This window comes from Chlamydotis macqueenii, chromosome 13 (genome assembly GCF_036417535.1).
Source record: "Chlamydotis macqueenii isolate bChlMac1 chromosome 13, bChlMac1.mat, whole genome shotgun sequence".
Classification (NCBI taxonomy): domain Eukaryota; kingdom Metazoa; phylum Chordata; class Aves; order Otidiformes; family Otididae; genus Chlamydotis; species Chlamydotis macqueenii.
The window spans coordinates 16,911,352-16,935,145 of record NC_141568.1 but is presented as its reverse complement, the minus strand read 5'-3'; the positions used below and the strand labels follow the sequence as shown (position 1 = coordinate 16,935,145).

Here is a 23,794-nt window from a genome sequence, read left to right as displayed (position 1 = left end):
CTCCCGCAGCAGGTCTCCCTCCCTGACTGCGTGCTGCCAGCCGGGCCCAGAGGCCTCGGCCCGGACCTGCGGGGGGCCCTACCTGTCTGCTCTGCCTCACACGGGCGGGGCCGGGGCCGCGGCCGTGGCAGCGAGGGGCCGCCGCACCTACAGAGGTTTCCGCGGGGCCAAGCACCGCGCAGGGCCGAGGCGGCGGGCGGGCTCCCGCCGACGGACCCCAAGGCCAGGCCCGCGGCCGCCGCGGGAAGCGAGGCCGCGCAGCGGCTCGGGCTCTCCGCAATCGGCTGGTGCCGCCTGCGGGGGCGGGGCCGGGGGCCAGCGGGGCGGGGCGCGGCCGGGCAGGGCAGGGCGGGCCCTTTTCTGGCCGGGCCGGGCGGCGGGGCCGCACTCCGGCGGTTGCCGCGGCAGCCCTGGCGGAGCGAGGCGGTGGTTGCTCCCGGCCCCGGGGTGATGGTGCTGCCGGCCGGCGTTAGGCTCCTCCCGCGGAGCCCCGTCCTCAGCCTCCTCCTCATCCTCCTGCTGCTGCTCTGCCCCGGCGGCGGGTGCCTGCCGCGCCGCCGGCCCCCGGGGCCGCCCGTGGTGCTGGGTAAGCGCAGGGGGCGGCGGGGGGTGCGTCTGGCGCCGCGGGAGCTGGCCGAGCCCGCTGCCCTTGCTGTCCCCCTTCGGTCGGGAGGCGGCGGGGTGCCCGCCTCGGCCGCTGCCCGGGGGTCTCCGGGGTGTTCGGCCGAGCGACCCGGTTGCTGCGGGTAACGGGGTGGGGGGGAGGTGGCGCTGGGCGCGGAGCGTCTCCTCCGTAACTCGGCCCTGGCAGCCTGGCCCGGCCGTGACAGCCAAAAGCACAGGCCCAGGTAGGGGGGACCGGCCCCACGCGTGACACGGGGGGGACGCACACACGCTGAAACGGGGAGATTGCCTTTGGGCAGTGCGTGGGGGAAAGCAAGGCTCGCTCAGACGCAGTCCTAGGTCACGAACTCAAACCGGAGCCTCGCTTCTCAGGTTTTCACTCCGTAGGAACCTTTCATAACGGAGGCTGGGATCGGATGTGGAAAGGAGAGTGACCGGGTGTTTCAGTGGTCACGCTACAAGTATCAAAAAAATAACAGGCTTGTTTCCTAGCACAACACAGAAAATGAATATTGATTACTGGCCCGTGGCTTCACCTGTTAACACAAAAAAAGTTTGTAACAAATATCTAGAAATAGTTACTAAGTAATATCTGTTAGATGCTTTTTGTATCTGTTGAGAAGAAGATCTGTAAATAAATTTTGAATGTTTTAATAACTTGTCTACTGAAATGGCAATTCTGAAGCATTCCAATACAGTAATTATATTTGGTGGTATTAATGCCAGTAGTCAGCACTGTGAACGTATTCGGTGCTGTATGTTCTTATGCAATTAACCTTGATGATAAAGGAGGAACAAAAATTAAGAAAATAAGAAAAATACTGGGAAAAAGATAATCACTGGTATGTTGTTCAGTTTAAGCTCTGTTTATTTCTAATAGCTTAGGCTCTGCTGCTGACTTTATTACTACTGTTACAAACTTTTGACATAAAAGGGTAAATGCTAAACAAGAACGTTTTAAAAGAGGATGCGTGTCTCAGGACCACCACGTACAAATTCAGAGTTCTTAACAGATGGCTGAACTAATTGGGAGGACGTAGATTTGGAAGTAGAAACCGCAAAAGTATGTGCTAAGAGGCTGGAGTTAGTGTGAACAAAAGCTCTTCGAGTTCTGCCTGTGAAGGCTAGAAGCAATCTTTTATCCCATCTCTCAGCTCTGTGAGGCTGGCTTTTAGCAATAAGCTTTGTCATCAAGAAGCTTGCACTGGGATAAGTGACAAAGGTGATAACGTTATAGCTGCTGATCCAATATTCAACTCTAGCTATGAGGGAATCAAAGAAGATTTAAAAACAATGGGGATAATGGGATACTGGTTTTAGAAGCATGGAGCTTGATGGACTGACGGACCTACTGTAAATGTATACGTACCCTAAGAATGCTTTTAAAATGTACATCAGCCATGGTTTTTGTTTTCCTATTTTGCTAAATGCTACATGGCTGAGCATGCATTCATCAGCAAGTAGTTTAAAAAAAAAAATCATTTCTTGTTGTTAGAGCAAATTTTCCCCACATACTACGGAACTTGGATCTCTTACTATTCTAGTCATTGTCTGCATTTTAAAACTTGCTGTTTTCTGCTGCCCAGTCCTGACCTGTCCAGAAAGTGAAGATTCAGTGGGTTTTAACATAAACAGACAACTCAGAAAAATTTTTTGAGAAAGGGAGTAATTTGCTGTAACTTACTGTTGTAAAATACCATGGTTTTTTTTGATGTATAGAAATGACTGTCATAAAAACACCTGCACTAAGAGCTTAGCTTCAATTAGCCATGACATGGGCAGTGAAGGTCAAACAAATAAAGGAGAGGAAGGAGTAACTGTCGGTCACTCACCGGTTCTGTATGAAATGTTCTCATCTTGATTCTAGTTAACTTTTCATGACCTTTTCTTCACCCTTCTTGCGTATGTGACATGTTTAAGATAAGCTTTTTAGGAATTGCTGCGATGAGGAAGGTAGAAGGGTTTAGGAGAATCATTTAGGGAGGCATTCTAAGTGCTGGCTTAGCAGAGGTGTTTGGGAGAGGGGAGAAAAACACATAGCTCTGGAATCACAAATGCAAAAGGAGATTGATATGCATAGGCCTGTATAATGCAGCCTTGCATACAAGCCTGATAGGGTTTTGGAGTCCATACAAGAGGGGTATACAGAGTTGATCCTCTCTAAATCATATCAGGCTGGTGTTTAGACCCTTAAGTCCTCATAAGTGTTCAATTTTTAAGTATGTATTTATCTTGTAGTTAATGTGGTCTCGTGATCTAAGCATTCACTCTTGGTCTGTCTGGAAGTTAAGACTCTTAAGTAGAAAGGGCAGTTAACAAGTCTGGTCTTATTCTGTGCATGGCAGGCTGGCCATCTGATCTTAAGAAATAAAGAAAGAAGGAATGCTGTTTAAAGTAATGTTGTCAACAGTGGTAATTTCCTAAATGTTTTAGACCATTGATGGTCACAACACCCAGTGTAACTTGCTCTCAAATTTTTTGTGTAATGACCCCACTTGCAGTTGCAACCTATGCTTACCCAAGGATGAGGACGTACAGCAGTAGTTTGCAAATATGAGACGTTGCTTATGTATGGGTAACTTTGATCTGCTCCCCAGGTACTAAGAAAAATACTGCTTCTAGGAACTTCAAATTCGAAAACATGAGCTGCTTGAATACAACCTTTTAACTATGGGCTGTAGCTGTGGTGGCAAAAGATCTCAGATTTGCAGAGCCCCATAACTGGCTCAGGTGAAATGTGGTTCTGTGGAATAGCCAAGCCAATCCAACAGCTCATTAGTGCTCCCCAGCTTTCCTTGTGCCTGCTCATTGGCCACTTCGTGGAGCTGTTTGTCTTGCTAACGCATGAGAAAACTAACCTGTTGAGGAAGAAGTGATTAATGGAGGAGCTGGCATAAGGAATGTGGAGACCTGCACCACTCGGTCTGGATTAGATTATGTTTTTAAGCTGGTCTGTGCATCATCAAATGGTGCCTTAGGAGCAGGAGCTACTATGTTTGAAGCCCAAGTTTGTACATACCAAGGGAGCAAGACCAGAGGCCAAACGAACCTGGGTAGTAATTGACAGCAAAGTACTGCAATGCAATTTCTCAGTTTTCCTTGAGATTTAAATAACAAAGTGTCAAAGGGTATTCATATAATAGTGGTACTAGAGAAGAAGAAATACGAGGTAAAAGTCAAAACCTTATTTCCAGAGTCCTGCCTGAAGGCTTGATATCAAAGACAATGCTCATTAAAATGTAAGGTGATTGTGCTGGAGTTACTCTTTCAAGTGTTTTGGGGGAAAAGGGGGCTTGGAGAAGGTCCAGAGGAGGGCCACAAAGATGATAAAAGGGCTGGAGCACCTCTCTTATGAGGACAGGCTGAGAGAGTTGGGGCTGTTCAGCCTGCAGAAGAGGAGGCTCCGGGGAGACCTGATAGCGGTCTTCCAGTACCTCAAGGGGGCCTATGGGAAAGATGGGGAGAGGCTGTTCAGTAGGGCCTGTTGCAATAGGACAAGGAGTAAAGGTTTTAAAATAGAGGGGGATAGATTTAGATTAGAAATTAGGAAAAAAAATTTTACGATGAGAGTTATAGAACACTGGAACAGGTTGCCCAGAAAGGTGGTGGAAGCCCCATCCCTGGAAATGTTCAAGGCCAGGCTGGATGGGGCTCTGAGCAACCTGATCTAGTCAGGGATGTCCCTGCTCCTTGCAGGGGGGTTGGACTAGATGACCTTTGATGGTCCCTTCCAACCCTAACCATTCTGTGATTCTACTTAAGATAATGAATTGCTTTCATGCCTTTTTAAAGTTTCCTATTCAGCCAGGACAACATATTCGTACAAGAAAAATCTCCTTTAAGAGCCAGGCTAACTTCTGTTCTACTGCCAGTATCTACTAAAAATAGATAGATACACACACACACATTCTGTGCAAGTACTTCTGGATGTCTGCTTCATGTTTACCTGTAATTATAATATTTTTGCACTTCTCTTATCAGTTTGATTATATATTCAACATGCTTGTCTTCTAATGCTTGCAATAAGAAGTTCATTTATTTTGTGGCTGTTCTTCCTTCTTTATTTTCCCATATAGCCCATCGATAATCACTGTGTACTATCTCATGTCTTATCAATTTTGGGAGCTGATAACCTGTCCTTATAAGATCAGCAGCGGATTCACTGAACTCCTTACCTTTTAGAGCTGACTCACCACAATTACTATATCAATGTTCTGATACCTTCTGCAAACAATTTGTTAGGTACTTGGCTAAAGTTTTCTAGAAAGACACCTAAATGTAGTTTGTTAATAATTGATTTACATGCAAACGAGGTTTGCCTGTGAATTCCTGCTGACTGCTAATGGAGGTGTGTGTGTTTGTATGGTCAGCTGGCTAGATGTCAGGAGTGATTTAAATGTTTACGCCTCATGTGATCTGAGGTATCTGGAAGTATCATGTGAGATGTTGTTTGCTTTCTTGTTCCTAATTTTAAACTCAAGCATTTTCTGTGGCAGTCTATCACTGAGTCTATGAGCTACTTTGAGACATTCTCCTTGGAGAACTGTGGTCAGGGTTTAAAATTAATTTTCTAGAAAGGAAGTTCATTTAGAAGGAAGGCTGATTTTATAGAACTGAAAAGATGGCAGTTATTTGAGGCAATTATGCCAGTTAAAAAGTTACAACAGTTTATATATATCCAAGGATATTTGCATTTCAGATAAAAGAAGTAATTATGGCTTCTTTGCCACACAAACAATAGTTTCCTGCTCCAGTTATTGCATACAGACCGTTGGGGTGGGTTTTTTTTGTTTTGTTTTTTTTTTGTTTTGTTTTGTTTCCTAAGGCAAGTCACTTTCCAGGGTGCAATTTGCTTATGATCTTCTGCTGGGAACTGTGCATCAGTTATTAAGATGTAAGGATAGTGATAGGCCAGGAGTATCAACGTATCCTAAAGCTAGTTATTGTAGTTCCTAGACTTCGAAAAGTCTTAAATATCTTAAACTCAAATGAAACTTGTAAACATGCTTTCCCTGAAATTTAATCAAACAAGAACATGTCCCAGAGGGAGCTGTACTAGTTTTGTCAGGACAGTTGAGACAAAAACCCAGCAAAGGATACTTTATAGTATGGGCTCATCAATGTATTGAATTATTTCTGTTCAGATTACAGTCTTTGTAAAGTATGAGAATATGCTAGAACGGTAGGTCATGAAATCTGATGGAAATACTGTTCTTCTGAATAGGAAGCCTCATTGTATTTCCAAATGTCGCAGTTGAGAAGTCAATACGTGTATTACACAATTGCAAATTAGCAAAGCAAGGGTACTGCTTGAGATCTTTTCTTGGAGTTCCAGTTTTAATGATTGCTGATTTATCTTGCAGAACTTCCCTTGCCAGTTATTTGGTACGCTTATGGGGTCAGTCTGCAGGCTTTAAAAAGTAAGAACATTCTACAATGTTTCCAGCAAAAAGGCTTAGAAACTACAGATATTGGTAGATAAAAGGATGAGGAGGAAAACTGCTTTCAGATTACTCTGCCCACAGATGCTTTCTCTGTATGGTGTGAAAGCAAAGGGAAATGTGTTTTTTTTTTTTTTCTACTACTTGCAAATTCCATCACAGAAAATTCAGCAAAGTATGTCCTTATTCTACAGAATTAATCTTCAATGTGATCTTTTTTAACCTGTTACTTATAAAAAAGCCAATAAATAGTTCTCTAGCCAAAATGTAAATCATTAACACTGTTAAATTGTGTGGGGTGAGGGCTGAAGATCTTGCATGTTTCCTTCCATAATCTGGAAAATCAAAGTTTACATCTTGCTTCCTATAGCTTTATCATGAACCCTCTTCAGCTTGCAGAAAACTTTAGAAAACACTAGTTGTGAATTAGTGATTAGAAGTTTTGCTGTTAATATGGAAATGTAAACCTTAGAAACATGTTTGTTAATTGCTGCTTTACAAACAAACAGTCATCACACCAGTATATGTGACTTCATTTTTTAACTCCAGTATTGTATCTTGGCACAGGTGGAACTTGCCCCTTATCTTTTCATAGAATCATAGAATGGTTAGGGTTGGAAGGGACCTTCAAAGGTCATCTAGTCCAACCCCCCTGCAAGGAGCAGGGACATCCCTGACTAGATCAGGTTGCTCAGAGCCTCATCCAGCCTGGCCTTGAACGCTTCCAGGGATGGGGCTTCCACCACCTTTCTGGGCAACCTGTTCCAGTGTTCTATAACCCGCATCATAAAAAATTTTTTCCTAATTTCTAATCTAAATCTACCCCCCTCTATTTTAAAACCATTACCTCTTGTCCTATTGCAACAGGCCCTACTGAACAGCCTCTCCCCATCTTTCCCGTAGGCCCCCTTGAGGTACTGGAAGACCGCTATCAGGTCTCCCTGGAGCCTCCTCTTCTCCAGGCTGAACAGCCCCAACTCTCTCAGCCTGTCCTCATAGGAGAGGTGCTCCAGCCCTTTTATCATCTTTGTGGCCCTCCTCTGGACCTTCTCCAACTGGTCCATGTCCTTCTTGTGCTGGGGGCTCCAGAACTGGACACAGTACTCCAGGTGGGGTCTCACCAGGGCAGAGTAGAGGGGGAGAATCACCTCCCTCGACCTGCTGGCCACGCTTCTTTTGATGCAGCCCAGGATGCGGTTGGCCTTCTGGGCCGCAAGGGCGCATTGCCTGCTCATGTTAAGCTTCTCATCCACCAGCACTCCCAAGTCATTCTCCTCAGGGCTGCTCTCAATCCATTCCCCGCCCAGCCTGGATTTGTGCCTGGGATTGCCATGACCCAGGTGCAGGACCTTGCACTTGGCCTGGTTGAACTTCATGAGGTTGGCATGGGCCCACCTCTCCAGCCTGTCCAGGTCCCTCTGGATGGCATCCCTCCCTTCCAGCGTGTCGACAGCACCACACAGCTTGGTGTCATTGGCGAACTTGCTGAGGGTGCACTCTATCCCACTGTCCATGTCGCCGACAAAGATGTTGAACAGGGCTGGGCCCAGCACGGACCCCTGAGGGACGCCACTGGTGACCGGTCTCCACATGGACATCGAGCCGTTGACCACCACTCTCTGAGTGCGGCCATCCAGCCAACTCCTTATCCACCGAGTGGTCCGTCCATCAAACCCATGTCTCTCTAGTTTAGAGAGAAAGATGTCGTGCAGGACAGTGTCAAAAGCTTTGCACAAGTCCAGGTAGATGATGTCAGTTGCTCATCCCTTGTCCACCGATGCTGTTACCCCGTCATAGAAGGCCACCAAATTGGTCAGGCACGATCTGCCCTTGGTGAAGGCATGTTGGCTGTCATCAACCACCTCCTTGCTCTCCTTGTGCCTTAGCATGGTTTCCAGCAGAATCTGCTCCATGACCTTGCCAGGCACAGAGGTGATGCTGACCGGCCTGTAGTTACCTGGGTCTTCCTTGTTCCCCTTTTTAAAAATGGGGGTTATGTTCCCCCTCTTCCAGTCATCGGGGACCTCACCAGACCACCACGGCTTCTCAAATATGATGGCCAGTGGTTTGGCAACTTCATCCGCCAGTTCCCTCAGGACCTGCAGATGGATCTCATCAGGACCCATGGACTTGTGCACCTTCAGGTTCCTTTTGTTTAGAATTACATAAAATTACCACTTTTCAACTTGTTGCTTATCATTCCTTAAGTAAAAAAATAATATTCTCATCTTCTGTTCTGAATTGGACACAGGAGCACAGCCTCCATCCTCAAGCTTCTTGAGGATAAAATATCTTAACCAAATTAAACTTGCAGTTAGTCTAAGATAACTCCATTAAGTCCAAGTTGAGACTCTGTACAGCTTCCTACTTTCAGTACTGTTGTTGATAAAAGTCTCTTGATTATAATCTTAAACTTTGTCAGTTGTGAATCTTCTTACTCAGAGTGGGAGGGCTTATGATTATTTGAGTGCTGTCTGGAAACCTCAGCAAGTTCTTAAGTCTCATATTCCAGCTGTTTAAGTCTTTTAAAGGTATTTTTGCTGGAAGAATTTGATTTTTACCCAATGAAATAAGATTCCAGGGTAGAACAGAATGTCATTCTTCTTTGTTTTGCATTGAAACTGAAGACAAAAATCAACCAGTTCTGTCCTTGGCAGGTCTGCTGCTGAAACTGGCCAGTCATGAAGGATTGACATAAATAGAAATACATTATGTTCCTTTTCTAATTAAAAAGCACTGATACAGCATAGGCACGAGACTGTGGAACAAGCTGTTGCCTTATAGTTCTATAAGAAATAACTAAACAGCATTTTGTGAGGTTACAAGACTGAACTTCAGTAAACTCCTTCTAGGGTGTGATGCAATACTACAATCTCCCTTACTATGCTTTCCAGTATATCAGAGTCCTTGAAATATGACCTAAAATAAACTGTGGTCTACTACTGGGTCTTTCAACGTTTTACTTAAGACTACAGAAATAAAACCACTAAAAACCTAATGAGAAAGTAGGGGCAGTTATTAAAGAAATATTGAAGTGTATCTCTTGTGGTGGGGTGTAACCTGCAGTGGTTGAAGGCTGTAAGAGTGTGGTTGTCTGGGTCTATAGTGTGAAGTTCTGTCCATTTTCAGTTCTGCAATAAGTATTTATCTGAAAGCATATCTAGCTTTCCACTTAAATTCGGCATTCCACTAAAAGATATTATCTCTTTCTTTAACTTACTGTTAAGTATCAGGGTTCTTAACTTAAACTGTTTTGATTTAAATAAATTACTGAAGTGGGCGGTAAAAAAAAGCCACTGTATAGGTAGGCCTGCATTAAAAAACTTCAATATTAAACATGGGCAAGTAAATAGGATACAGTTACGCATATCCTAAAAAGGTGAGGTGTGTGCAGCTGAAAAGGGTGAGTGGAACCCTTAAGAAGCACCTAACTATGAAGTTTTTCTAATACAGAGGAACTTTTCAGTTACTGAAGTATCCTTGCCTTTCCGGTTCTTGAGGGGGAAAAAATGATTAAAAATAACGATGTAAGAAGTTTTTCTGGTAGCTTACTGCTAAAAGTTGTAAGAGCATTTCTTAAGTGTAGTTCTAATTTAGAAATAATTTTCCTTTCTCCATCTAGTGTTTAAAATAAATACAGGAAAATAAAACTTCATCAAAGGAATACTGGCATTTGGTATATGCCTTAAGGACAGTATGCTTCAGAGAAAGTGCAAATACAAGACACTTTCCTCCAAGTATTACTGATGTAATGTATCAAAACAAGTGAAGATCAAAACTGTTGTTGCATCTAAAACTAAATTTAAAAATAGGAAACTATGTATTCAACTATGCTAGCCAACTAAATCTTGTGTAGCGAAAGTGCAGTTGGAAGTAAAGTTAAAAAAAAAAATTAAACAGAGCTGCTCTTGCTTTTCACATTTTTAATATGAAACTGATAGTTTGCAGGCAACTGTTTAAAGAGAAGAGAATGATTTGCATGTGCTGTTGTAATACTCTGAAGAAAAAGTTATTTCAGAAAGATTCAGTTTGTACTTTAAAATACAGACAATTTTGATAATGTCTGAGACCATCTGTTTCTCATACCCATGACCTGACATGACCTGTTTCTATATAGTCTGCTGTTTGAAGTTATGAACTGTTGTTCCAGAATTATTCTACATGCTGGTTCCCTAGCTAATGATTTTTGAAAATCCAAATATTTTCAGCGGAAAATGTGAATGCAGTACTTTGTTCTTATGTAATATTTCTTTATCCATTTACAAAATTTGATGGCAGTGATACTGCATATGAGGACTACAATATTAAGATATGTGTATTACCATGTCAAATGTTATACATTTTTTAATTTTAAGTGTTTCCTTTTTATATCTTTCAGTTCCAGGGGACTTAGGTAATCAGCTGGAAGCAAAGTTAGATAAGCCATCAGTAGTGCATTATCTCTGCTCTAAGAAGACAGACAGTTATTTTACACTCTGGCTGAATTTAGAATTGCTTCTTCCTGTCATCATTGACTGCTGGATTGATAATATCAGGTAAGACCAGAAATGTTGCTCTTTGCAGTTAGCTCCTCTCCTTAGACTGACATGCTTTGTACAGAATGGCTGTGTTAAATGTTCTTTTCTGATTCAAGACCAGTGAGAAGAATTACTTGTAATTCTGCTAGGTAGAGTAACAGGCTGAATCACACGATGTAGCTGTTCATCCCTGATGAAAAGCAGAGGTTCTCTTAGTTTCTTCCACTTTCTCTCATACCAGTTAGCCAGTGTTGCTTTGGGTCCTTGTCAGACACTTCTGTAGGCTTATCTGAAGCAGAACGCTTTCTGCTTTTTTGATGAATTAAAGTTTCAATGAGGCAAGGGGGAAGGAGGTACCTCAGGCAGCTCAGAGGGCAGGAGGAATGCAAGCTTGCACTTTTGCTGGCTGTGTATTGTTAGAGAGCAGTGTCACAGGCAGCTGAGACACATGGGGTACTTCAAGGGCAATCTGGAAGCTTCTTCCCAGAATTATTTTGGTTTAAAACATTGCCCAATTCAAAGCTTCCAGACTCTTTCATGATTCAATCTGCTTCATTAATGTTCGTGTAAAAATAATATAAATACCTCTATGAAAACAATAAATATTTAGCTCCTGCAATTTAAAAATAATGTATTGGCACGGTGCTCTTCTATGTGAATATACCAAGCTGTTGTGTAGTTGTACCTCTGCTTTAAGTCTTGCTACGTACCTTACAGGTTAGAGAGGTTTTTGCTGTGTGATGATTTGAGTATCAATTCTAAGGCTCCATGTAGGGGTAAAAACTTGCATTCAGAAATGGCAATTGTATTGACATGATATTAAAAACAAACAAACACAATCCTAATAATAACTCCTGACCCAATGCTCCAGATTCTTCATATCTCAAATTGATTTGAAAAATATCTACAAAACACTGAATACCTCTCTATGTTTCCTGAGGTACCAATTGTTATAAGTCAAGAAATCTCAAGTACTCCCTTATGCTGGTATGGGTGTTCCAGTTAAACAGAAATGCATTGTTTTTATCTAGGAAAATTTTTCCGATATCTGATTTTACAGGCATTTTATATTCTACTGCCACATTCTTATGTTCTTGACAAGTTTTTTTCATTATGTGGCTTGATGCAAAGTGAAAATGGTATAGAACTGTATAAAGTAGCTTATATTCTAAAGTTGAAGTTCAGCCACAGTTCTGTATACTCAGTTTTACAGAGAAGATAAGTTTCAGATTCTGCATGTAAAGCATTAAACTAATTAAAATAATTGTTTGCACTGTGTAACCTGTTAGCCATTAGAGTACTCTTAAGAAGTCTGCCTGGCTTTTTTCTTCTGGGTAATAGCACTTAAAGTTCTTGTTACTGTACTAAGAATGTAAGACCTAATGTAGCTGAGAGTTGTCATGTGGTAATAACATGTTCCATGTTTTTCTTTTCTTTTTTTTTTTTTTTCCTTCTTTCTTCCTCCTGCCCTCAGGCTGGTATATAATCGAACAAGTAAGGTTACAGAACCACCAGATGGAGTGGATATCAGAGTCCCAGGTTTTGGGCAGACATTTTCCTTGGAATTTCTTGACCCAAGTAAAAGGAGTGTTGGTATGTACAAGCTGTGTTTGAAGTGCTTTGTCACTTGTAGGATTTCTCTAGTCTGTCTTTATACAAGCAGCTACAGAACTGTGATTTCAAATTACAGTCCTTTTTAGAAGGAGACCAACTTTTTTTGGTAGTAGGTTAGCACAGGACTCACTTTGCTTTTAAGTGTTTTCAATGCATTATATTTTCTTTGTTGTTTGGCCTGATAGATTGAGACAAGGATTCCATGTTTAGTCTTGTGCCACATTTAAGTTGTCTGGATGAAACTTGAGTAGGCACTCTGAAGATGGACACTTTTAGAAAATAAGATGGGTTGAGCAGAAAATTCTGTGACTGAAGCTTGACAAGCAAGAACAAAACAAAAACATTCATTTCAGCATACTTCTGAGTAAGATGTTCCTTGGCCTTAAGAATGAGTTAATGGGCTTGGGAGATATGGTCCCACACTATGTAGTTTCCTGGCTTTTGTCAGTGTCAGAATAATTATATAATTACATTTGTGCTGCAAATGATTTCTGCATTAATGTGTTTGCAATTATTATTTTTTTTTTTTTTTGTAGAAGCCATCTTTCAGGAAACACTGAATCTGATAAGCTTTTATGAGGCATTGTTAGCTGTGGCTGAACTAACATAATAGTAATACCCTGAGCTTCACACACTTCGTAGCATGAACTTCTTTATTTTCTTTAGGGAGCAATCTCCAAAAAGGTAGTAATGTGCTTAATGCTCTTCACTAGATGACTCTCATAACTAGAACAGGGCCATATTTAAAATTGCCTATGTTTACTTCAGGGGCTATATGATAAGCATTCAAGACTGAGTGAGGGTGAGGTTCTGCTCAAAACTTAAATATGACTGTGACATTCAGTAGGATATTTTGGAACTTAATTTTTCAAACTGTTACTAGTTGTGGTAATACTTACATCCTATGTGTCAAAGCTTGTAATATGTAACATCTTTCAACATTAGCCAGTCTGCAAATGTTTCCCTCCTTTGCTATTAAGCATTATGTTCAGTCACTTAAGTCTTAGTTCACTACCTGATAGACAGAAAAATAGTTTTGGGGTAATTTCCAGAATTTTGCAATGGGGTACACTGTAAGCATTTGTTTTCAAGAATAAATGTTGGCGAAGTCCACGCCAACCTTCATGAATGTATTATATACCCTGCCTCAATTTAAGTTGCAATCAACCAAAGCTAGGACGCCAGTGTAGTAATTTCTGATGTGTATTCTTTACAGTTCAAGGGTAAGACACATTTCTACTGAGGAAAATTATCTGTTCTGTGTATGCAATGTTTTGCTGCCACATTTGTTTGATAGATCAGCCAAGAAGTAAGATATTTTAATGATAGTATTCTCTCTCTCTTGGGGGAGAGTGAGCATAACTCATTTTGTTTAATATGCAGCTTCCTAGATTGTCAAAGATTAAGACTACAGTTTTAATGTCTGTATATATCTCTGTACTGGAGATAATGCATCTCGAACTTAGTTTGTGTCTGACAGCTGCTTCTAATCGTAATCTTTTCACTGTTCTGTTTCTCTTATCTGATGTCTGCAGGCAGTTACTTCTATATGCTGGTGCAGAGTTTAGTAGACTGGGGCTACAAACGTGATGAAGATGTGAGAGGAGCACCTTATGACTGGCGAAAGGCACCAAGTAAATAATGTATTGTTACTTGCAAAATTTTGACTCTCCTAGACAGCAAATAATGTTTTAGGCCTCTTTTCCCATCCTGCCTGTACAATTATACTTAAAACCTTAATTTTGACTAGATCTTGGGGCATGGGTACCCCTGGACCAAGACGAAAGCTCTGTGGTCTGGTTTATTTCTTTTTTTTTCTTTAAACAACTTGCCACTTAAGACTTGCTTAAAAACAAAACAACAACAAAAAACCACATCACTAGAACACATCCCCACAAAACCACCCACCCTTCCTGCTTAATAGTGGAATTTCTAAGCTCTACACTATTAATTCCCCAGACAGCTTAAAAAAAAAAAAAAAACAACAAAAACCAAAACCAAACCCTTTAAAGAATTGTGTTGAAGTTTAGCATTCACAATTAGTAACTATAACTGTGTAACCTGTGTATGTTTACTGTAGATGAGAATGGAGACTATTTTGTGGCCCTTCGCAAGATGATAGAGATGATGTATGAGCAGTATGGAAGTCCCGTTGTTTTAATTGCGCACAGTATGGGTAATATGTACACCCTCTACTTCCTCAACCATCAGAGTCAGGACTGGAAGGACAAGTACATAAAGGATTATGTGTCATTAGGTGCTCCATGGGGAGGAGTGGCTAAAACTCTACGTGTGCTGGCTTCAGGTAGGTAATTTGAGGGTTTGCGATACATTTTTGTTAGTAGTGCACGATACTAACTAAACAGTTAACTGTAAGACTGGAGGATGGGAGTTTAAGGTACTATGAAGTTAAAAATAATTTTTTCATAAATGATGGCAACTTGATGTTTCAAGCCTTGTGACCAGACGACCAGACTGTCATTCTTTATGTTCATGGGAGTGGACCGTTTTTACATCCCTTAACCAGGAGCTACTTCCCTCTTGACCTCTCCTAACCTCTTTTCAGCAGACTGTTGTGTCATCTGCTGTTTGGCCTGGTGTCTTCTATTTCTGTCACTTCTGCCTTCAGCCTGATTGCTCTCTGTTCAGTATTGCAAAGCTAACAAGGGCTCCAGAGCATTCAATAGTTTCTTTTGATTAAAGATCACACACCTGCTTGAGGTAAACGTTAAGGGAAACTTGTAGACATGGTGGTGAAGTGCCCACAGCTAAATGCCTGTTGAAAGTTACAACTCCTACAGATAAGGAAAGTGAATCTTTGAGATCTTGGGTTTAGCATCCTGGATATGCCTGAGACTTTAAAAAAAAAAAAAAAAAAGCAAAAAAAAAAGCATAACGTATTTCGCTAAGTAACTGCAAATGGGAAAAGTTCACTTACCCTGTTGTGTGATACCATAACTATTTCATCTGCCTTGGCATTTAGTTCATGATGTTTCTAGCTAGTTTTTTTTTAGCTTGTTTCTGACTTGTTAGCTTTGGATATCGCTGTCGTTTTACTAAACAAAGCTGACATCAGAAACTAGACTTCATCAAAATGCAGAACACATAGCAAGTGCCAGCCATGCATGGACAGATCAAAGAATACTCTGCTTAGCAAGGGCATTTGATTCTGAATAGGAGTGCACAGCTCAGTTACCAATTACCAGTTACCAATTAGAAAACTTAAATTGGATGTTTGTATTGAGTTATACATTGTTAAATCTATTGCAATAGTAGTGTAAAAAAATTGATTGCCCTTTTCCCACAGGCTTCATCCGACAAGTTCCCATGCTACTGAAATAGCAGGAAGTGAGCAGTGTTAATATCACCTTCATAAAATTCCACATGATTATATAAAATTCTACAGTCCCAGATTTCTGTTGGATTAAACTGTTGTGCTTCACATCTTGTTAATCCTTTATAATGCATTTCATCCAAAGTGGCTAGCTATACAAATGCATAATGAATAGTTAAATTTCTAATAAAATATAGTAATCTCTTAATCTGTATGTCTGTTGTACTAAACTGTTTTAAAGCAGAAATTTAAGAATCATGTAGGAAAGTTAAATAGGCAGAACATAATATCAGAATGCATGTTTTTAGGTTATTTCTGTTTGGATATCTGTAGCAAATCACTACTGCCAGATATTAACACTTAGATTATATTAGTCTATTAAAGAGTTTCTAATATTGATGCTATCAGAGTGTTAGTATGCAGAGTAATTGTTGCTTTAAAGAAAAATACTGCATTGCTGCAGGAAAGACAAGACAAGCTATGAATGCATTTTCTGCTCCTAGTCCTGTTCAAAATACAGTAATGGCTGAGAACTTCATGCCAAATCCACACTTGTGTTATCCAAGTGTAAACAGTACACAGGTGGAATTGTTTTCTTTAGATCCTTCAGCTACTTATGTATGTGCTTTGCAGGATCAATACTTATATCATTATAATTCCAGTGCCAATGAAGTGAAGATGTTCTTCCTAGTACACCAACAGACAAAGTTCACTGTGGTGGCTTGTTTGGTATTTGTGTCAGCCGGAGATACTAGCAGTGTCTTCCTTACACCGAACATTTTGTTTAGTGTAATGTCAATGAGCGTACCTGCTGACTTAAGCGTGGGCTTGGCCATATGCTACTTCTGCATTTCAGAGAAAAGTAAAGAATTTGACAAACATTTTATAACAGTTCTGTAAGAGAAGGCTGGAATAGAGTCAGGTTCTGTGTTTGATCATTCTCCTGGAAATAAATCGTGTACACATTCCTTTCATTGTTCAGTTCAGAACTTGGGCTTGCTTTGCTGAAAACTGCCAAGCACTATTCAACAGCTGAGCAGTGAGTGTGCACACTTAAGTATTTGTACCACACAGTAATATGAAACAAATTTTTCAGGACCTTTGTGAATCTTGCTGTGCTCTCTTGAGTTTCCTTTTCATCTATTTCAGAGTTATACTAGCAATGTCTGCATGTAGTCCTCCTAAATATGGTATCAAAGACTGCTTTAGGTCTCCTTGCTGAAGCAATAGTGCCACCTTATGGAACCGAAATATACTTCGGTGCTATTTCAGGAATAATTGTTTCGGTTACAGTATTACAATTTTTATGATGTGGCTGACCTCAGTCACTACATGCTGTAACCACTTGGACATAAAAATAATAGAAAATCTGCTTCAAGGTTCAGCTGACAAAATAACTAAGGTGTGCCAGCCATTGTGATAATGGAAAAGAAGTCTGATCAGACAGTTGCCATGAAACTAAAACTCAGATCTGTCTCAGGGCTTTTCTTTTTAAAAATAGTTTCTAGTAATCACTTTATCTGCTATTTATGAAGCAGCTTTTAATTTTGTTAAGATGCAAGAACAATGGTTAAAATATGAAGAAAGATGCCTATCAAGTGTAACTTAGTCATGTGTTTGAGCCATCTTTGGAACAAACTGCAAAGAAAACAATGGACCTGATAACTAAAAAAAAATTCTTGCAATATTTTGATCAAACACTCGTTCTGTAATAAGTCTAAATTCGGTAAAATTTAACAATGTTGTGGTTTATTGACCTTTATCGATATAAGCTTTAGCTCTCTAGATTTAGACTACATTAAGAAAATATAATGCCTTGGAAAAGCTTGTCCAGCTGAAAACGTTTCCCAAGTGTAGTAATTGGTCTTTCAAGAATTGTTGGTTTTGTCCACCCACCCCCTGCCAAGATGTAGTTTAGTTTACCAGAGTTGCTAGACAATATTAGTACTACATTAGAGAAGACATCTGTTCTGAGCAACACGAGTATTCTAGCAGTCTTGAAATGCTGACTGGCAGGGAAAATGGTGATATTGGTGACTTTCCATGGTTCCCACCAGAAGCTACCAAGCTCTGACTCTTCTTTTGCATAGAGACTGAATTGGTCACTGAGTGCAGCATTCTTTCTTTGATAGCATAAGCAGACAGTAATACCTGCTTTGCTTCTGTTTGCTTTTATGCCAAGTTATATCTTCTAGGTAACTATTAAGAGTCTGTCACTTTCTTTCAAGAAAGTGTTCTTTTTTTTTTTTAGGAAGGGAATGCATAAAGTGGTAAAACACTATGCTGAATGGTAAATAAACCATATAGTAACTTCTGTAGCTATGCTGATTTAATACTGCTACTCTGCTTGTTTTGATTGTGCAAAACCTTAAATGTCTTGTTAAGCCTACAAAGTCTCTTCATGAGTTCTTAAATGTAAGGATAGTAGTATTTATCTGTTCTTTAAGCAGATAGGTACCAGATCTCTTCAAAACACACTTCCAGAAGAGCATTTAGGACAAAATTGGCAAATTATATAAATAATGCCTAATAAAAGCTGATTTCTTACTTGGTTAATATAGGAAATATTTTCTCTTTTATAAAGAAGCATATTGGAAAGGCAGCAGTGTTCTTGTGTGTGTTGTTTTGCCAGTCATTCATTCATCAACTTGTATTTAAATTTGTACGTTATCAGAAGTTAGTTTGCAGAAGTTAACTATCAAGACAATCATGAATGACGAAAATCTCAAATGGTCACTGCAAGCAAAGGAAATCTTTTTATTCAGGTTATCACTGTGAGTGGTGGTAATTGCTGCTGGTTGAGATTCACGTATTGCTTTGTGTAAAATGAAATTCCACTTTTTTTTTTAAGGTGACAACAATAGAATACCTGTTATCAGTTCACTCAAGATTAGAGACCAGCAGAGATCAGCAGTTTCCACAAATTGGATGCTCCCCTACAACTACACATGGCCTCCAGATAAGGTCTTTGTAAGCACACCTACAGCTAACTACACTCTTCAGGATTACAGAAAATTCTACAGGGACATCAATTTTGAAGATGGCTGGCTCATGAGACAAAACACTGAAACCCTGGTGTACCAGATGAGACCACCTGGTGTGCGTATACACTGTCTTTATGGTACTGGCGTGGAAACACCCGATTCCTTCCATTATGAAAGCTTTCCTGACAAAGAACCCAAGATTTTTTACAGCGATGGGGATGGAACAGTAAACTTACAGAGTGCCTTGCAATGTCAAAAGTGGGTGGACATGCAAAAACAAGAAGTGGTGATACTTGAGCTTTCAGGAAATGAGCATATTCAAATGCTGTCCAATGATACTACTATCTCCTATGTGAAAAAACTGCTTTTTGGTTTGTGATACCTTGTGTTGACCGTTATTTTCCTCACCTGTGATGCCTTTCCTTAAATATGGGAAAATGCCTTTTAATCCCTTGATATTTAGATATTTGAATTATTTATTTTGTGGGTTTTTTTTTAAGGCTGTGTTCAAGAAGTTGTTTGGTGTCCTAAATGATTGTTTGTCTCTGATTTGTGTTTATGATGCTTCATGGTATTTTCACATTCTGCAAATTTGGTCAAATATGCATTTTGGTGCCTCTGGTGTTGTGTCCGATACTCAGACTTTCATTTGGAGATTGTGCAGCCCCTTGCACATACTACATAGAATCATAGATACCTGAGTTCCTTTGTGTGGTCTTTGGAGGGTCTGGAGTAGGAGGGCTAGGAAGGATTGAGATTTCAGATGCCCATAAAACAAGGGAATGATATTAACAATTTGGGAAGCACAGTAAACCCATTCAAGGGTCTGGCATATTCTGATCCACAGTTCCCAGTACTTTGGTTGGTAAATGTGCATATCTACTAGGTAAGATGGGGAAGAGGTCTGCCTGGTACGATACTACCTTTGTCATGATCCAGCCTTTCTTTTGTTACAGCTGTTGGGGAAAAGACAGATGTGTGAATTACTTGAAGTTGCTTCTTGGGTACCTTTTTAGTGCTTTTTATTGTTTTCAAGGAAGAAATTGTTTGCTCACCAACTCCTAGAACCTGATTACTTACAGTCTGGAGTCTGAGGAATTCTCACCCTGTGCTTTATTTATCAATGAGGGAAAGTAGCTGAACAGTGGCTGGTGCTTGCAATAACCATAGCTGTGTGGAGTAGCACATAAATTAAAGCTAATTGAATTGAATACTGGCAAACAATCCATACAGTGCAGAGTTGCATTTCTGGGTGAAAAATGATCTCCTGTAGTGGAAATGATAATGGATGGTGGGCATTAATTCAAAAAGAAAAGTGAACTTCCTGAAATGGAGTGGGGAATGGAAGCCAGCATAATATCTTGTTCTCAGTAAAATACTTAAGGTCTGATCCAGGTACTCACCAAGTAGTGATCTGATCAACATTGCATTCAGCTGAAAAACTACTCTTTTTCAGACTAAAACTCACTTCCCATAGATTACAAGTTTCATTATCGCTGTTTCAAGAACAGCGATAATGTTGTTCTTGAATGTTTATATAAATTGCTGAACATGCAACTCGTGAATTTCCTGCAGTGCTGTTTTACTCAATGGTTAAAAAAACCCAAACAAACAACTCTGAACTTCACCGAAGTGATAGTCTAAAGGCCATCATATTTACAACCTTGATCACTGAAGTCCTGTTTGAGAAATAGTTTCACTCAAAAGATTTTTTTCTATTACTTGCTTTAAAAACAGTCACCCAGTTAGACTGCACTTAGTTTTCTGAAAACGCAATTTTGAATGCTTTCAAAATGCTAGGTCTTCAAAGAAAAATGTTTAAGTGTTTTGGAAAATCATCAGAACTATTGAGGATTCATTACTTAACAAACTGAAGTTGTCTAACGGTTTTAACTGGTTTTGTAGCACACAAGTTTTGCCATTTAATGTATCCATAAGATGTGTTCAAATGGTAGGCTTGAACTCTTGTTACTGTAGAATGCAAACATTTTGGCACAGGAGGTAGGTTTAATTCAGAAGTGACTTGTAAATCCAGAACAACTTGAACTAGGGTCATGGATAAGCTAAATATCTTCCTAGGTTTTAACTTCCTTATATAGCTTGATTTTTCCCTGTTACTTTTGTTGAGGGAGACAATGCATTTTCCTGATTTTTAAAATGAGACACTTATCATCAGTTGCCCAGGAATCTACAGTTCAGCAGTAATATTGCCTAGACTTTTCCAGACTAAGTACTGAGTTGTCCCAAGCTGTTTATAACTGGTAACTGTTGAAAGGAAAACAAAAAAATCAAAACAAAACCCACCCCAAAAAAAAAAAAACCAAACCAAAACCAACCCAAGAAAAAACCCCCCACAAAAAAGTCCTTTAGCCAAGTGTTCTGTTTTATTTGGGGCTGTCAGCTGGATAAACTTCAGGCTTGTGTTCCAAGACTGCTAAAAGATGATAAAGCTCTTCCTGTGGTCTGACTCAATTTTTGAATAAATTGCTATGTTACTGGTTTACGACAGAAATTATAGAAAACAGGTTATCACAATCCATATTTCTTGCTGAAGTAGAATGCCTGTTAATAAGCACTGGATTGAGTGGAGCTGGAGGCTGTATTGCAGGCTACCAACATGAACATCAAGGGCTGAAAAAAATGAGAACATAGGTAAACAGTTTTTAACCTGATCTGGACAATGTTTCTAAGATGCACTTAGATTCTTACCCATTAATCAGTGTTGTTTTCCGTCTCTCGCCAAGAGTTTAGCTTCAGGGTTTTTCGTGATTTGAAGTTCCAAAATATATTATTCCAAAATATGCTATTTCTTTTTAAAATTCTTGTTCTTTACTACTTTTTGTGCCCCAAAAGAATTTTATCAACCTAGCACTGTTTCTGAGATTAGTTGACTGTATCTTTTAACCTAAAGATCTGTAAATCAGCTTGTCATTTGTAGACAAGGCCTAGAGTGTGGCTATTTAAAGAAACCTGTCTTAATTAACTTTCAGCTTAATTTCACCAGGTTTTTCAGTGCTCTTTTTTTTTTTTTGGTTTTACATTGTTTGCAACTAAAAAGCCTTGGTGTGCAAGAATGTGTACTTGAGTTCTAAGTACTGTGTTAGAGGAAGCACAATGCTTCCAAGTTTGTTTAATTTTTTTTATTGGATATGACTGTTCTGCAGACAATGGTTCTGTTTTATGTCCAGAACTTGTGATTTTTCTACCAAATCATCTTCAGCCTTTTCATTTTCAGTTTGTTGGATATTAGGATGGAGCTCTCATTGAATGCAGCAAGTAAACTATGTTGTTCTAGTCATTGAAACTGAACCACTTCACTCAGCATGTTGAGAAGTGCTTACTCACTACGGCATGTTCCTCTACAAGGCAAGAGTATTTAGCATTACTGTTACAGGCTTGCTAGAGCCACGTGCACTTGAGCATTCTGGATTCTTGTGGGGAGAGAGGTGTGAAGAAATAAATCTTTAAGGAGAGGAGAATGTGGCACTTAAGAGGAGTAACTCAGGTGCTTTGCCACACTGCACAGTTGAAATGTTTTGAATTTACTGACATATCTTTGTTATACCTAACACACATCAATCATCTCTTTTCATAATTTTTACTTGGTTTTATTCTTCCAGGGTATTTTCAGAAACCAAAAATAGTATTGAGGACCAAATGTGTTTCTTCTTGAGAAAATGTACAGAAAATGCTGAAGAAGCTTTCAGCTGTCACTATAATACTTCTGAAGAGCTTCAGAGTCACTATGTGATTCTGTTTAAATACAGAAGGCTTCAATAACTAGCAATAATTGCAAAGGACTTGCAGACCAAAGGAAGGCATGTTTGGTATTAAGGTAGTTCTTGGAGCACAGTGTGTTCAAGGCCCGCTTAAATTCAGGGAATGTTTGGCAATGACTTTGCTGCTCTACACTTGACAGTATTTTGTATGGAACATATTCTGAGACCTAGCATTTTATATGCTCTTTGTGTATGAATGTGTTCAATAGATTTTGAATATTTTATTGTCAAACTTTGATAACATAATAAAGTTGATCTAACACAGCTTGTCTCTTGTTGTGAATAATGTGTTGTCTCGTTGCTCAGACAGAATGTCAACTTGTTGCTCTTTCTTCCCAAGAATTCTTGATGTCTCACTTCCTCACAGGAACTGCTGCTTGGTTCACCTTCCAGATGTACCTACTGTCTTGTGGTACATTTGGAGTTCTCTGCTAACTGTTCTTGAATTCATGGAGGATTCATGGGACTGAGATTTCTTAATTTCTTTTGTTTACTACTTTCCTGCTCCTCTCATATTAAAAAAACCAAACCAGTGTAATGCCTTGTGCTTCCATTCAGGTAATAATTTTTAAACTAGTCCTTTAGTCCTAAAGTGTCCTAAATGCCTGCTGTTTCCTTTATAGTGTTGGTTTCCAAACTGATCCACAAACCTATGCACACTGACTGTACAGTTTCATGATTGTATGAAACAATTTTTTAGTGATTAAAAATAGTGCCTTGTGGCGCTGAAGAAACTTTAATGGTAGTTTCCAGGGGTGTTTTCCCTACAAGATCATTGTCTATCTCCTTTATCAAAATAATCTAAGAGCTTGTTGTGCAAGCATAGGTCCTCTGGTGGCTGGCCTGGATGCTTCACTAACCTATAATAGAAATTATGGCTCATAACTCTCGAGAAAGAAGAGAAAATGATGAGGCTGAAACTTGCCTTGTGGAGGCTTTTTTTTTTTTTATTTTACATAATAAAGGCTGTAACATAAGATGAGTGTTAGTAACTGCTGCTCCTTTCTGTGCCCTAGATCCCTATTAATCAGATGTCTCATCCCAGTACAATTCTTGTGCTTTCCTTTCCTCAAGGTTCATTGACCTCATGACTGCAGGAGAAAGGGGAATGGGGCCTTCCTCCAGCTCCCTATTAAAATAGGGCAAGTCCCACACTAAAGCACTATGCCAGTTCTTGGAAGAAGCTGGGAAGGCTGAGAGCACAGGGAAGGGGGGATAGAATGCTAATGGGGCCTGGCTAGAGTGGAGAGACTGGTGTCCTGTGTAATCCTAGAATTTTGATGTAACATCGGTGCTAGCTTGGGTTGTGCATCTCTAAATAACAAAGTTATAGTTGCATATTGCCTGATGCTATTTTGCTGCCTTATCTTAAATACTTACTTTAATGATGGGCTTTCAGTTTCAAGAAACTATGTTGACTTTTTCTTTTGCTTGAGTTACAGTTTTCCTCTGAAGTTCTAGCTTAATAGTTTCCTTTGTTTTAAGAATAACTTATTTTGTT

The 23,794-nt window shown here is 40.0% G+C and overlaps 1 protein-coding gene across 1 annotated transcript; it reads left to right on the top strand.

Moving 5' to 3' along the window:
• Positions 1-388: 388 nt before the first annotated feature.
• Positions 389-22,557, top strand: PLA2G15 (phospholipase A2 group XV). The gene is made up of 6 exons (XM_086758214.1): positions 389-586; positions 10,444-10,600; positions 12,057-12,175; positions 13,732-13,830; positions 14,277-14,501; positions 18,382-22,557. The coding sequence occupies exons 1-6, from the start codon at positions 451-453 to the stop codon at positions 18,891-18,893; spliced, it is 1,248 nt and encodes a 415-aa protein (XP_086614340.1). The 5' UTR covers positions 389-450; the 3' UTR covers positions 18,894-22,557.
• The last annotated feature ends 1,237 nt before the right edge of the window (positions 22,558-23,794 follow it).